This window comes from Gallus gallus, chromosome 10 (assembly GCF_016699485.2).
Source record: "Gallus gallus isolate bGalGal1 chromosome 10, bGalGal1.mat.broiler.GRCg7b, whole genome shotgun sequence".
Taxonomy (NCBI): domain Eukaryota; kingdom Metazoa; phylum Chordata; class Aves; order Galliformes; family Phasianidae; genus Gallus; species Gallus gallus.
In genome coordinates, this window is record NC_052541.1 from 8,729,052 (window position 1) to 8,742,841 (window position 13,790).

General features: G+C 42.3%; 1 protein-coding gene across 5 annotated transcripts in view; it reads left to right on the forward strand.

The window, feature by feature from the left end:
- Positions 1–13,790, forward strand: part of FAM214A (family with sequence similarity 214 member A) — a 43,163-nt gene that overhangs the window by 22,982 nt on the left and 6,391 nt on the right. For all 5 annotated transcript variants that reach the window (NM_001396570.1, XM_046899018.1, NM_001005811.2 and 2 more), the window contains 9 exons: positions 1,933–2,117; positions 2,925–3,127; positions 3,589–3,714; positions 3,996–5,844; positions 6,344–6,460; positions 8,076–8,155; positions 8,918–9,026; positions 9,859–10,017; positions 12,145–12,213. In NM_001396570.1, coding sequence (NP_001383499.1) covers positions 1,933–2,117; positions 2,925–3,127; positions 3,589–3,714; positions 3,996–5,844; positions 6,344–6,460; positions 8,076–8,155; positions 8,918–9,026; positions 9,859–10,017; positions 12,145–12,213 — 2,897 coding nt within the window. The remainder of the gene's footprint in view (positions 1–1,932; positions 2,118–2,924; positions 3,128–3,588; positions 3,715–3,995; positions 5,845–6,343; positions 6,461–8,075; positions 8,156–8,917; positions 9,027–9,858; positions 10,018–12,144; positions 12,214–13,790) is intronic.

Sequence of the window (13,790 nt, forward strand, 5' to 3'; positions counted from 1 at the left end):
TGTGCCATTTGCAGTTTCCTGGTGTCAATTCTCAGCTATCGCATCCTACTCTGCGTGTTTCTGTTCCGTAAGCAGCTGCTTGACCAAGGTGGGATCTGTTTGTGTAAGCACATCCAAATCTTGATGGAGTGCTTTACAGAGATTTTCCATATCCCATTCTCTGTTCTCTAAGCGTGACTTACCTGTTGTTTGGGCGTACGCCTGAAGAAGGAAGTTGCAGGTGCCTAACTCTGTCAGTGAGTCACATCACTGTAAGTGGCTTGTCCTCTCTGTTAGTTACTGTTCCTTTGATCTTGCATGCCCCCTTCTTTAGTAATTTCCTGCCGTCCATCAGAAGAATGGCCACTTTAACTCGTGCCAGGTGATGCAAGGCTTGGTGCATGGGGGGTTCTCAGGGAAACTCATTTCACCTCGGGCTTTTGGCGGAAGGTGGGTGGTGGGCTGTGCCTGGTGCAGGTGGCACCCAGCCCTGTGCTGCCACTGTCCCTCCTGCCTTCTCTTCTGCTTGCCCATGGACAGAAGCGCATCCCTTCAGAAGGAGAAAAGGAGTCTGTAAAGATGTTGACTCATAGAATCATAGAATCGCCCAGGTTGAAAAGGACCATAATGATTATCTAGTTTGAACCCCCCGGCCACAGGTAGGGTCACCAACCACACCAGGCTGCCCAGAGCCACATCCAGCCTAGGACTCATCTGTAGTGAGCGTGGTTCCCTGGCAGCGGAGCTGGCTTCTCCCATGTGCCATGTGTAGATCCCTTCACATAGTCTGCAGGCCCTGGGGCTGATGGAGCACAGGCCTGGGCTCAGCAAATACATCCATGCAAAAGCTGGTGTTACACACATGGTAATTTCTATATGCAAGTAATCGGGTGTTTCACTGGAGTTCTCATTTAATACCTCCCTTCTATGGATTGCTTGGGTCTGCCTTACCATGTTTGCTAAATACTCAGGTACCAGGGAATGAAGGCAGAAAAACAAAGCAGCAAAGCCTCCTGAAAAACCTCCTCGACTTTTCTATAGGAGGAAAGTCATTTGTGCATGGTGCTCAAAACGTGTGCTGCAGTTAACAATCCCTCCTGGCAGCCCTGTTCTGGGGCACGACACAGGATGCTCGCAGTAGAGCAGTGTGAAGATATCACGTGCTTTTATCACCCAGAAGCATAAAGCAAAGAACTGCTGCCGTGCTGCAGAACTGAGGCCTCTGCATTGTGCTCTGCGGGCACTGCGTGTGCCAGCGTGGCTCACGAAGAGCGGTGCAGCTGCTGCTTTGTTTAGGAAGACTTGTTGAGGTTTGGACTGAGCGTGGTACGAAACAATGAATATTCTGTATGTTCCTCGTGAACCTTGTCTCTGTGTGAAAGCTGTTAATGGTAACTATAAATGGACCTCTCTTAAATAATCCCGGCTCTCAGCAGTAGGAACTCGCTATAAAAATCTTAAAGAACATTGTGTCCCACTTTCTCTAATATAATTAACTCTTACTATTTTTTCCCTATTAAATTTTTTGATGTACTATGTGATGCAGTGTCTTCTTTATATCTGTTATGTGCTGTTAAGGATGTCAAGTCGTACTGCCATCAGGCTCCTTCTGTTAGGACCCGGGAGAGATTTTTCCCATAGAAAGGCTGTGATTCAGCCGTGGGTCGCAACATGAACTCTTGTTCTTTGTGCTGGTGCAGCCTGGAGACACAGCCAGTCACTCTGTGGAGCTTTCTTTAGAGTGTTTCTAATTCGGTATGCTTGCAGCAGCAAAGTTATAGGTAGAAGAAAGATGCGTTTTGGTGGTGTGATGACTCTCAGCATGGTGGTACAAACGTCCATTTCTCATAGCTCACGTTTAAAGTGTACATTGGAACAAACCATAGGGATGGCTACAGTTTAGTGCTTGTTATACAGCAGATGACATTGATTTTTGTCTTTTTGAAATGGCAGATACTTTAGATGAGTACTTTGAGTATGAAGCTGAGGAGTTCCTGGTCTCCTTGGCCTTGCTGATCACTGAGGGTCGGACGCCTGAACACTCGATAAAGGGCAGAACAGAGGGCTTTCATTGTCCTCCAGCGCAGTCAAGTCAGCCACCAACAACTAAGCATGAATGCAGCGACAAGCTGGCTCAGGTATGATGGTCCCATTTCATTTGAACTGTTGCTACCGTGATGAAAATCAGCTGAGAACCCCTGGTATATTCATAGCTAAGCACAAGTAACAATTGCTGTCTGTCAGCTCTGCATTTAAGCAAGTATGTAATTCGGTGTCATACTAATAATAGATCAGATCTGTCCTTAAAATGAGATCGTTAAGCCTTTTATCCTTGAACATAAAGTTCTGCACAGCTACCTGAATACAGTACCTATTTGAGTCTTTATTATGCAGATTGTGAATGCTATACTTAGCACTCATGGCCTTTTTTTTTTGAGAGAGAGAGAAAATGTAGGCTGACTTGCAGAACTTTAGCTTTTTCAGATGGTATTAAAAAGTTAGTGGTCCTAAATAACAGAAACACCATCAAATGCACCTCCTCTCTTTTGGGCTGACATTGGAGCATCTCTCAAACGAAAGATACAAAGTGCTGTGTGAATTTGCAGTTTACTTATGCAAAAGTTAGTCTGATCCCAGACACAACGTTTCATAAGGTATTGCTGAGGATGGCTTGTGGAGAGAGTAGTAAAAGTTGCAAAGTGTGGTGGTTAGGGACATTTCTACAAGCTCTTTATTTTTGACTGAAGTTGCTTTAACTACTGGCATAAATGATTTATTTGTCATTTGATAGCTCTGGGATCTTACACCGCTGATTTGGTGCAGTGTAGTGTACAGAACTTGACCCTTACCCTTTCTGAGGTCTTTGGAATGCGATTTTAAAGTGGGTTTAAATGTGGCTAGTATTTTTATGGCTTACGTATGTTGACATTTATTCTCTCCCTTAGTGCCGTCAAGCCAGGCGAACCAGATCTGAGGTTATGCTACTGTGGAAGAACAATATTCCAATCATGGTTGAAGTGATGTTACTTCCAGACTGTTGCTATAGTGATGAAGGGCCTAACACGGAGGGGAATGATTTAAATGATCCTGCAATCAAACAAGATGCGTTGTTGTTAGAAAGGTGGATTTTGGAACCAGTTCCTCGACAGTAAGTTGGGTACTGGGATCAGCTGATAGTTGCTTGTCTTGTTAAGTTCTGTAAATGTTTCCCATAGATGGGAGCCAGTCAGGCTCTGCAGTTTTCAAATTGTTGAGGAATTTTGTTGTTTTGCTTGAATCACCTATTTTACTTTCAGTATGAAAACCTGTAAGTAAATTTGTCTTCCTGTATTTCATACAGAATACTCTAACAATGCACATGTAATATACTGTATTTATATATATATATAAAATGTTTATATGACTGTAATTTCCTACGAGATATTTACAAACATTTGACCTTTTACCTGAGAGATGATAATGTGATACACACAGAGAAGGCAAATGGGGAAAGAGAGCAACAGATCCTGTGAAAGCTTAGTTCTGTTAGCAGCATTCTGTGTCTTAGTTCTATTAGTTCTCTGTGTATATTCTTACCAACATCTGTGTGTTTCTTTTAATGCATTCTAGAAGCGGAGATCGATTCATTGAAGAGAAGACTCTTTTATTGGCTGTTCGCTCTTTTGTTTTCTTCTCCCAGCTGAGTGCATGGCTGAGTGTTTCACATGGTGCTGTTCCCCGTAACATTCTGTACAGGTATGTTAGAAGTGAAAAATACTCTTGCTTTGCTGTTTGTGGGTTGCTGCTACTCACCTTAAACCCATTCTTCCTACCTGTGGTCCTCTTTGCTTTCAGAGGGTGCCGTGTTGTTGGCCCAGTTCTGTAGTGTTTGTATCTGGTTCCTATACTTTGCAAAGTGTGGCAGTTGCTGTGTGACAAAGCTGCAGTGTTGTGTTTTTGAAATTTGTCTCATGAAGTCGAGTATCAAAGGCTCTCTATTTAGATATGTCTATAAATGCACTTCTGTATTGTTTCAGGGTGAGCGCTGCAGATGTGGACCTGCAATGGACGTTCTCCCAGACACCAACAGAGCACGTCTTTCCTGTTCCTAACGTTTCTCACAATGTGGCCTTGAAAGTCAGCGTTCAGTCCTTACCCAGACAATCGAATTACCCAGTTTTGACCTGCAGCATTCACACCAACCTTAGCTATTATGAAAAGCAAATGAAAGAGCGTAAGTTACATCAGCACAGTGAATCCAGTACAGCAGAGCTGTGCGGTACCTCCAGTCCGCAGCGTGTCTGTGGGAAACAAGCGTGGACAGTGATACCTGAAGGCCTACTTAATGTAAAAAAGACACCCGAATTTACTTCATCTATCAGAAATTTAAAGCTTTATCCATCTACTGGTCTTGGATCTGATTTTGCAGCATCACAGTCTAAAATTCAGTGCTATAATGCTGCAGCAGACAGTAAGACACAATCTCACGAAACAGCTGTTCGAACTTTTAAATCCCTTTCGTTGGTTGATTCCCGTGTTTCCAATGGTCATTGCTCTCATCAGTCCACAGGAGAAACCAATCCTTTGATAGGTTCCTTACTTCAGGAGCGACAAGAGGTCATTGCAAGAATTGCTCAACACTTGATTCACTGTGATCCAGCTACTTCCCCAGTTGTTGCTGGACGTCCCTTCAACATGCGTGAAACCAGCACACCTACACCAAAAGCTTATCGGAGTACTTATGAAGATGAAAGCTTGCTGAGGAAAGGCAAGGAAACGTCACCTGTTCCTACTGTTAATTTAGATAATGCAATACAAGAAGATGGTGGTGAAGGCAAAACTAGAGCAATACCAGAAATGCCACGGCTCAATCCCCGTGCTCCAGTGAACCACTGTGGCCGTCCATCTGCAGGAGAAGGTAACCCTCTCATTGACTCTCTGCTCCAGGAGCGGCGGGATGTTATAGCAAGGATTGCCCAGCACTTGATTCATTGTGATCCAGCTACTTCTCATGTCAATGGTCGTCCATTCAAAATACATGAGACTAGCCCAGTTTCTTCAAAAATTTTCCGAAGTACGTACGAAGATGAAAATTTGCTGAAGAAAGTCAAGCAACCATCTTCTGTTTCTTTTGCTAAGTCCAGTTTTTCTTTGCTAGAAGACAGCAGTAAATCAAAGTTGAAAACACCTGATACTCCTATCAGTCCTAGGCTCGATGGTGAATCGAAGGCTTCCCTGAAACTTCAAGCGAGAAGAAAATTGGTGTTAGCAAAACCTAGTGATGCTGTCCAAAATGCATTTCATCAGACTTCAAATAAGACTTCTCATTCATTTACGAACACGCACACGTCATCGTCGTGTGTTAAAGAAAATAAATCCGAATTGCTGGACAAATTGGAAATGATGCAGTCTGATTATGTGCAGAAAGACCAGATAACCAATAGAATTAAACAGTGTTCAAATTTTAGCAGTGTCGATGAACAGATTTGCACAAATAAACTTAAAGAAAGAACAGTTGTTAGTGAGAGCAACAACACGGGCACTTTGAACAATTTGCAGATAGATAAATGCAGAATACTTGAAGGTACAAAAAAAGCAACTGTGATGCAGGCATCTGACTCTTTGCACAAGAACGAACTCAAATGTTCAGATAAAGACTCAAAAAAACCAAGTATTTATGAGCAAAATACCCAGCTTATTAGTATTGAGAATTATTTAAATAAAGACCATGACAATTTCAAAAATAAAAACAGGCAAGATAAAACAAAAGCTGCACATGATGAGAATGAAGAGCCAGTAGGCCTTGACTTCCAAAGCACTTCTCAGAAGAAACCTACAGAAGATGGCTCTATGAGGTGTGAGCGGCTGAAGAACCCAGATGTGCAGGTAAGCAAGAGATGAAAAGAGTGGTTTCTTTAGCTGCTGGATAGTAGGTAACTTGTAACTGCACCCTATATCTGCTAAGGGTGATGGGAGGAAGAATTTTTGTCTGACTATTTGAAGCAGTATGGGACTGTTGTCTGCTTCCAGGTCTGAAGTGAAGTTTGGTCTAGTGGTGCTTCCCTCCTCCCTCCCGAATTAAAAGTTTAACATGAGGAAGAACACTGCCTCATCCTGCTCACTGTGGTAGCATTAGAAATGACATTTTCTGTAGTCAGTTAGGTGTCATGTAATGTTGTCTCAATGTGGTATGTGCCATTTACAATCAGTAGTTTGTAGTGGTTGTAGATAGAATCAAAGAGAACTTTTATCTATCTCTTAATACGTTACTGTGGTGCAGGTGTACCAGCTGTAGGAGTTCTTTCCACTCGAGCAAACAAATGATAGCTTGATAGACTGTTGAAATGGCCCAATAATATCCTGAGTCAATCTGTTTCTCTGACAGAGAGCACCATCTCTAAAACACACAAATACATGGCGGAAACACAATTTTCGATCCTTGGATGGGACTTCAACCAAGGCTTTTCATCCCCGAACTGGATTGCCTCTGCTTTCAAGTCCTGTAAGCTATTGAAGAAATTATGGCTTAACTGTGGCTCAACTTTTGTATGCGAAAGGGGATCTTTTGTGCATTTAGCTCCCGTGTATTGTAGAAAACTTGTCAAGATATCTAGAAGAAGTTCTTGTATTTACTTTCAGTGTCAGGGGGAATGCTTTTAGAGGTGGAATCCTCAGTTAATGCCAAAATGAAGTTGAATACTTCTGTAAAAGAATACATTAGAGGTAATTCTTGAGAGATTCTCAAGAGTAACAAAAGGTAAAATCAAAAATTCTATGGCAAACAAAAGAAAGCATTTTCAAGTTGACATATTTGGTCACTGAGGAGGTTTTTTTTTTGAGTTATTAATGCCTGGTGGCCTATTATCCTAAAGTTTTTGTTTCTGTGAACAATTTCTACAGCATATTCTTCAACGTCCAGGGGTATTAGTTGGGTAAGTGACACAAGGTTGCTGTGATAAGGCAGAAACTCATCTTTATATAAGGGCCACTCTGAAAGTAATGCCTCATGTTTTATTATGTTGGTTAGTCTGACATGGAAATGTGTATGAAGCAAAGGTGTGGAATCAAATTCCTCTGTGTGGGGGGAAAAAAAAATATGGCACCCACTGACGTTTATCGATGCTTGCTGAGCGTTTATGGAGACCAAACAGTGGGTGTGAGCACAGGAAGAGGGGGCTGGCTGTGCATTTCAGCAGTGGCAACAGTAATGTGAAAGATAGGTCACTTTCCAGGCCCCATACCAGTTTGAAGTCCATGGGGCACATTGCCAGTCTTGGCTGGACTGTCCTACCACACCCACCCTACAGACCAGGTTTGGTACCTTCTGATTTCCATCTGCTTGGGATGGTGGGAAGATGGACTGTGTGGGTGATGTTTTCCGAGCAATAACACTGTTACAGCAGCTGTGAAACAGTGGGTCACCTCTGCTGGTGCAGGTTCTTCCAGTGTGACATGCAGGCTCTTATTTATTGCTGGCAAAAATGCACAGCTAATGGTATTCTTTTTAGCACAGTCACCACCATTTTGCAGCTGAGAATTTCCTCTATCAAATAGTGTTGTTGCGCTCTTTGTATCTGTTGGGATTTCCATGGAAATAAACAGGAGGCATTACTTTCAGAGCAATCTACATGGTTGGTTGTTGGGGCTTTTAAAGAAAAAGGCATTCCCAATTAGAACTACAGACACACTGACCTTCTGTATCAGCCTACAGTGTGTTTTGTTCTTGGGTGCTTATGGACAATGTTGTATTTTCAGGGAACTCAGGTGGAAGTTGGTACAACTTGTTTATTTCTAGCGCTCTGCACTGCTCCAACGCCTCTTGAGTGAGCTGGACAGTGATGTGGGGGTACATTTGGTTCCTGCTGCTTTGTTCGTGTATTCTTCTGGAAGCTCCTGTTTGCGTTGATCAGATTTTCCTTCAATCTTTTTAAGCAGTTCGGTCAATCAGAACTTAGTCTTTAATTTTAGATTTTTTTCACTAAGTTTAGAATGACTTTCTTCTTTGTTTTCATGTTTTTGTCATGTCATGCAAACTCTTGGCAAACCTGTGCTTACTTGTCAGCACTGTGCTTATTGGAGGTACAGTTTTTAAATTAGCATTTTCTTCCCCTTTTGAGGTTCCTCAGAGGAAAACTCACTCTGGGTGCTTTGATCTGGATTCATCACTACTGCAGCTGAAATGTTTGTCAGCAAGAAGGTACGTTTTATTTACCAGAAACTTTGAGATTATTTTTTTTCTGAATCAGAACATATATAACAATAAAGATGGTTAACAAATACAGATGGATGGGTGCCTTTCCAAAGAATCAGCCCTTGGTGTGGTAATCAGTTGATGGGTTTTGTCTCAGGTCCCTAAATCAGCATAGCACTGACAGAGCCACTGCTGAGACCAGCTCTGTCCCATTGAAGACTGGGAATGCTGTAGGATACACTTGAGTATTCAAACAAGAGATTGATCAATCATTCTTTTTTTTTTTCCCCTGGAGTTTTTTCTCCATTATATGAAAAGCTTTTTTTTTTTTTTCCCAAAGGAGATGTTTTGTTCTTAGAGTTGAATGGGTTTAAATATTTTGCTTTTCTATCTGCTCAGGGAGCATAACCTTTGAAAGGGACTTATCGTGACTTTTTACACATTAATGTGCATAACATAAACAGCTTTCAGTGTGGTGGTATAATGGAAACTTCAGGATAAATGGCTGCATGCAGGAGAAAATTCTGTTACTTTATTCAGAGCTAATGAACAACATAAATTGGTATTGTCTGTATCTCTTGGTGAAGGTATTCTTCGGTTACCTAGAAAATGCTTTGCAGGAGTATTAACAGACAGTGTTCAACTGGTATTTCTTTAGCACAGTATTTTGCAATGCAGTAAGTAAATGATTCTTTTTAGACCTGGTTATACCCAGAAGACAAAAGGAAATGTGTTCATCTTTTATATTTATTCTCTTTTATTTAATAGCCCACAACAATGTATAAACAGAGAGAGTGATCCAGAGAGCCATGGGAAACCATTTCTAAGTTCTAGTGCTCCACCAGTAACAAGTCTTAGCCTTCTGGGAAACTTTGAGGTATTGCATATTGTCTAGAAGTCTTGTGGTATTTTTATTATTCTTCTGTATTGCTTTTTAGAGTGCATTAGTGTGGATAATTCCAGCCTGATTACAGTGTAAAGATTCATAATTAAATTGAATGAAATTTGTTTTGATTTCCATCTATAAAGGCATGAGTTTCACTCCCAAGAAGTCTTCTCTCTCAGATACAAAATCAGAAATTTTAACTTCTACTTCAAACTTATGGTTAAGTTAGGAGCTGTTCTGTTGGCTTAAGTGAGATTCAAGCTGTTATTGTTCATTTTTGTCATATATAAGCCTAGAAAAAAAAGTTCTCACTTTACTCTTAAAACTTACCCAACATTTCATAAAAGCCACGTGACATCAGTGCAGTAAACAACATATTGGAAGTGTAGCCTCCAGCTTTTGGTTTCATGTAGCACATCAAATGTCAGAGACTAATTGTAAATGCAATCCATACGTGCTACCTTGTGAAACATGGAGTGAATATGTTGAGAAAAGCTGCAGGTTACAGTCTATTCTTTCAGACAGCGTATAGCAAGGGTAGTCACGAACAGATCCCGCTGCTCTCTGAGGGCTTTTGTGCAGGTTTGAGTCGGATTAAGATAGGATTTGCATGATTCTTTCTCTGAGAGACCACTACCATCTTGCTGAATGTTCCTCTCTTTGTTGTAATTTCTGCCTCGGTTGTGATTTCTGGTATGTCACCTCATGAAACACTTAGGACCCAGGTTCTTAGAGAAACTTCTTTTCTTGTTTACTGCTTTTTATTTTCTGCTGTATTTAGAGGCGGTCTCAATCTAAGCTGTATGTGTTTTGTTTTTTTCAGGAGTCCGTCTTGAACTTTCGCTTAGACCCACTGGGCATCGTTGAGGGCTTCACAGCAGAGGTGGGAGCGAGTGGAGTCTTCTGTCCCACTCACATGACTCTGCCGGTTGAAGTGTCATTCTACAGCGTTTCAGATGACAACGCACCCTCTCCTTACATGGTAAGTGTATGGTCCAAATTCTCTCTCCTCTGTATAAAACCAGTAAGGTGGAACAAAGTTTGTAAGCTTGCAGTCAGGTGAACTTACGTAACTCTTGCTTTAATCAGGCATACAACCCTAATGCTTGCTGAGATGTTTTGTAATTAGCATAGTAACATATGTAAACTACCCAGAGCTATTCAGAGTTTCTCAGCTGATCAGGTACTCCTGTGGTAGTAGACACAGTATCCTCAGGGAGGATATTTTTGCCCTCATCCTTTGGCATTTCAAAGCCCTGCAGTTTTTACATAGGGACGGGGCTGACTTTGGATGATTGGGGAATTAAATTCCCCATCTCATAGGTGGAGATGGGCACCAAGAGCTAGGTGAGCAGAGAGTTCAGGCACTGGGGCTTTGGAGGGGTCATTTCCAGCTGCTTATGATCAAGGTCCCTTCCTCTTGTCCTTTCTCTTTTCCTAACTAATGCATTTTCTCCCATTGCTGTGTCCAACATTCAGCTGCTCTGGTCATGGAATATCACGGAGTGATTGATCCCCACTGTCTCTTTTTATCCAACTTTCTTAAAATAGGCAGTGAGGCAATAGCTGAACTAATAGGATACATTTTGTTGTCCAAACAAGCTGCTGTCCTGGGGAACTAACTGCTTTGTCAGTAAGTAGCTTGGATGCTAGGCCAAGGTACAGTTGTAGACAGAGAGTTCAGACTCCTTGTTGACGTTGTTTAGCCCTTTATTTTTAGGTAATTGCTGTCTGAGCTAGTGTTAAGCATGTCACTCATAAGCTGCTTGATTTGTTGGTGTTTACAGTAGCGCTGCAGTACTAATTCTGTTCTGCACTTCTACAAGGACAGCACAGGTTTGAATGCCTAAAACTTTACCTTGTAAAAAGCAAAAGTCTGCTGGATGTTTTGAACTGTTGAATCGGGCAGCTAGATTCATTTCCAATGCCTGTTAAGCAACTTGGGTGTTACCTGGGTGACAGATCTCATTGTGAGAGGTTTTACTGTGTGTATGTGCGTTTAAAATATGATAAATAGTTTATTTAAGCATGTAAGTAGGGTTTAATGCCTGATTATCTCAATATTTAGACTTCAAATTCATAGCAGGTACCATATTTTTGATATTCTGCCTCTAAATTGATTCAGAAAATGAAGTTAAATGGCTTTGCGAGCTAAGTTTGCATAATGCAGTTTAAGCTTGAATGTATCTATCTTAACTACAGAAAAGTAGTATCAATTTCCTTACTCTCATCTTTTTAGCCCTTTTTCCTAATATTCCGGGAGATGAAAGGATTCTGATGCTCTTCAAATGGTTAAAGTAGCATTGCTTATTTCCCTCGCGGGGTTTCATTGTTTAAGGCTTTCCCACACGTTGCAAACGTGCAGTTCTGGCTGAGTCTCACAGGATTAAGACAGCATTTGTATGGTGCCTCCATCATCAGAAACATTGTTTCTGTTTGTATAGCTAGTTTCCTTGCTTTGCTTTTCCTATTGAGTTTTTGGTTGGATATTTTGATGTGTCTGTATCAGTGCAGTACACCAGTTGTGAGCAGAAGCTCGATGGATTCAATGGAGCTCATGCTCTGCTGCAGAGCCTTGAGGGTGAGCTCAGCGTTGCTGGAGCAGAGTGGTTTTCCTCCATGGGTGCTAGTGGGATGCTCACATGCTCTGTACATCCCTGTTGGTTCTGAAGCAGATGATATCACTGCTAGGGTTTTGCATTAGAATGGGAGATTAAGTGCATCTGCTGTCTTTGAAAAGCAAGAATTAATTCTTTGAGGATGGAAGTATTATTGGTGCAATTGCAGGCCATACACAAATGGACGGGCAGTTCTTTCACTTTTAACTTATGGCTTTCTTTCTAGAATGGCTTTTTATTTCTCTAGCTCCCTGACTGCCAGTCTGAACATGTGGAATTTTGAACGTTGTTTCAAGAGGAGATTGTACTCCTTATTGCACAGCTTTTAATGATCTGCCAAAGTTGTTGATTTTTAACTTCATCTTAAGTATTGTCTTATATTCTTTAATTTTGTTCTAAAAATTAACAGCAACATGTAAGTACAGCTAAGTGAATAGAGCACTATGATCTGTACTGCACCCTACTAACTCTATTTCTTTATTTTTTCCCAGGGTGTAATTACTTTGGAGTCCCTTGGTAAAAGGGGTTATCGGGTACCGCCTTCAGGAACGATACAAGTGGTACGTATGCAGCATAGAATAGAATCATAGAATCATTTGAGTTGGAAGGAACCCTTAAAGGTCATCTAGTCCAACTCCCCTGCAGTGAACAAGAGCACCTACAGCTGATCAGGTGCTCAGAACCTGGTCCAGCCTGACCTTGAGTATATCCAGGGCTGAGGTACCCACCACGTCTCTGGGCAGCTTGTGCCAGTGCTTCACCACCCTTACTGTAAAAAAAACTTCTTCCTTATATCCAGTATAAATCTCCCCTCCTTTAGCTTGAAACCATTTCCCCTTGTCCTACAACAGCAGACCCCGCTAAAGAGTCTATCCCCTTCTTTCTTATAGCCCCCCTTTAGATATTGAAAGGCCGCTATCAGGTCACCTCGGAGCCTTCTCTTCAGGCTGAACAGCCCCAGCTCCCTGAGCTTGTCCTCATAGGGGAGGTGTTCCATCCCTTGGATCATTTTTGTGGCCCTCCTTTGGATGCGCTCTAACAGGTCCACATCTCTCCTGTACTGAGGACTCCACATCTGGACGCAGTACTCCAGGTGAGGTCTCACCAGCGCAGAGCAGAGGGGCAGGATCACCTCCCTTGACCTGCTGGACAAAATTCTTTTGATGCAGCCCAGGTTACAGTTGGCTTTCTGGGCTGCAAGGCTCATGTTGCTGGCTCATGTCCAGCTTGCCATCTGCCAGTAGCCCCAGTTCCTTTTCAACAGGGTTCCATCCTGACAGTCCCCCAGCCTGTATTGACAGTGGGGGTTGCCAAGACCCAGGTGCAAGACCTTGCGCTTGGAATTTTTGATCCTCCTGAGGTTCTCCTGGGCCCTCTGCTCAAGCCTATCTAAGTCTCTCTGAATGGCATCCCATCCCCTCGGGTGCGTTGACTGCACCACACAGACTGGTGTCATCCTCAAAGTGGCTGAGGGCACACTCAATCCTGGTGTCAGTGTCATTGATTTCGTTGTTAAAGAGCACTGAGGGACACCACTCGTCACTGATCTCCATCTGGACATTCAGCCATTGACCACCACTCTCTGGGTACCATCTCGTAACTGGTTCCTCATTAATCAAACAGTTGACTCATCAAATTCCTATCTTTCCAATTTGGAAAGAAGGTTGTTATGGGGGACTGTGTCTAAGGCCTTACTGAAGTCCAGATAGGTGACATCAGTGGCTCTTCCCTTGTCCATTGACGCTGTTACACCATTGTAAAAAGCAACGAGGTTGGTCAGGCAAGACCTGCCTTTGGAGAAACAATGTGGTTTTCCCATATCACCTCCCTCTCTTCCACGTGCCTTAGCATAGCTTCCAGGAGGATCTGCTTCATGATCCTACCCGGTACAGAGGTGAGGCCGACAGGTCGGTAGTTCCCTGAGTCATCTTCTCTACCCTTCTTAAAAATGGGTGCAACATCTCAGATGTGAGTGCACTAAAGGCACCGATATCAAGAAATTAATGCAGAGGAAATTAGGTTATTTACTAGAGAGGAGTGTAAAGCTAGCAGTGGAAAAGTGATTTTTCTCCAGAAACTTGTGAAATTGTGATTAAAGTATAAATCTGTCTGTAATTTATGGGATGAAGAGGCTCTG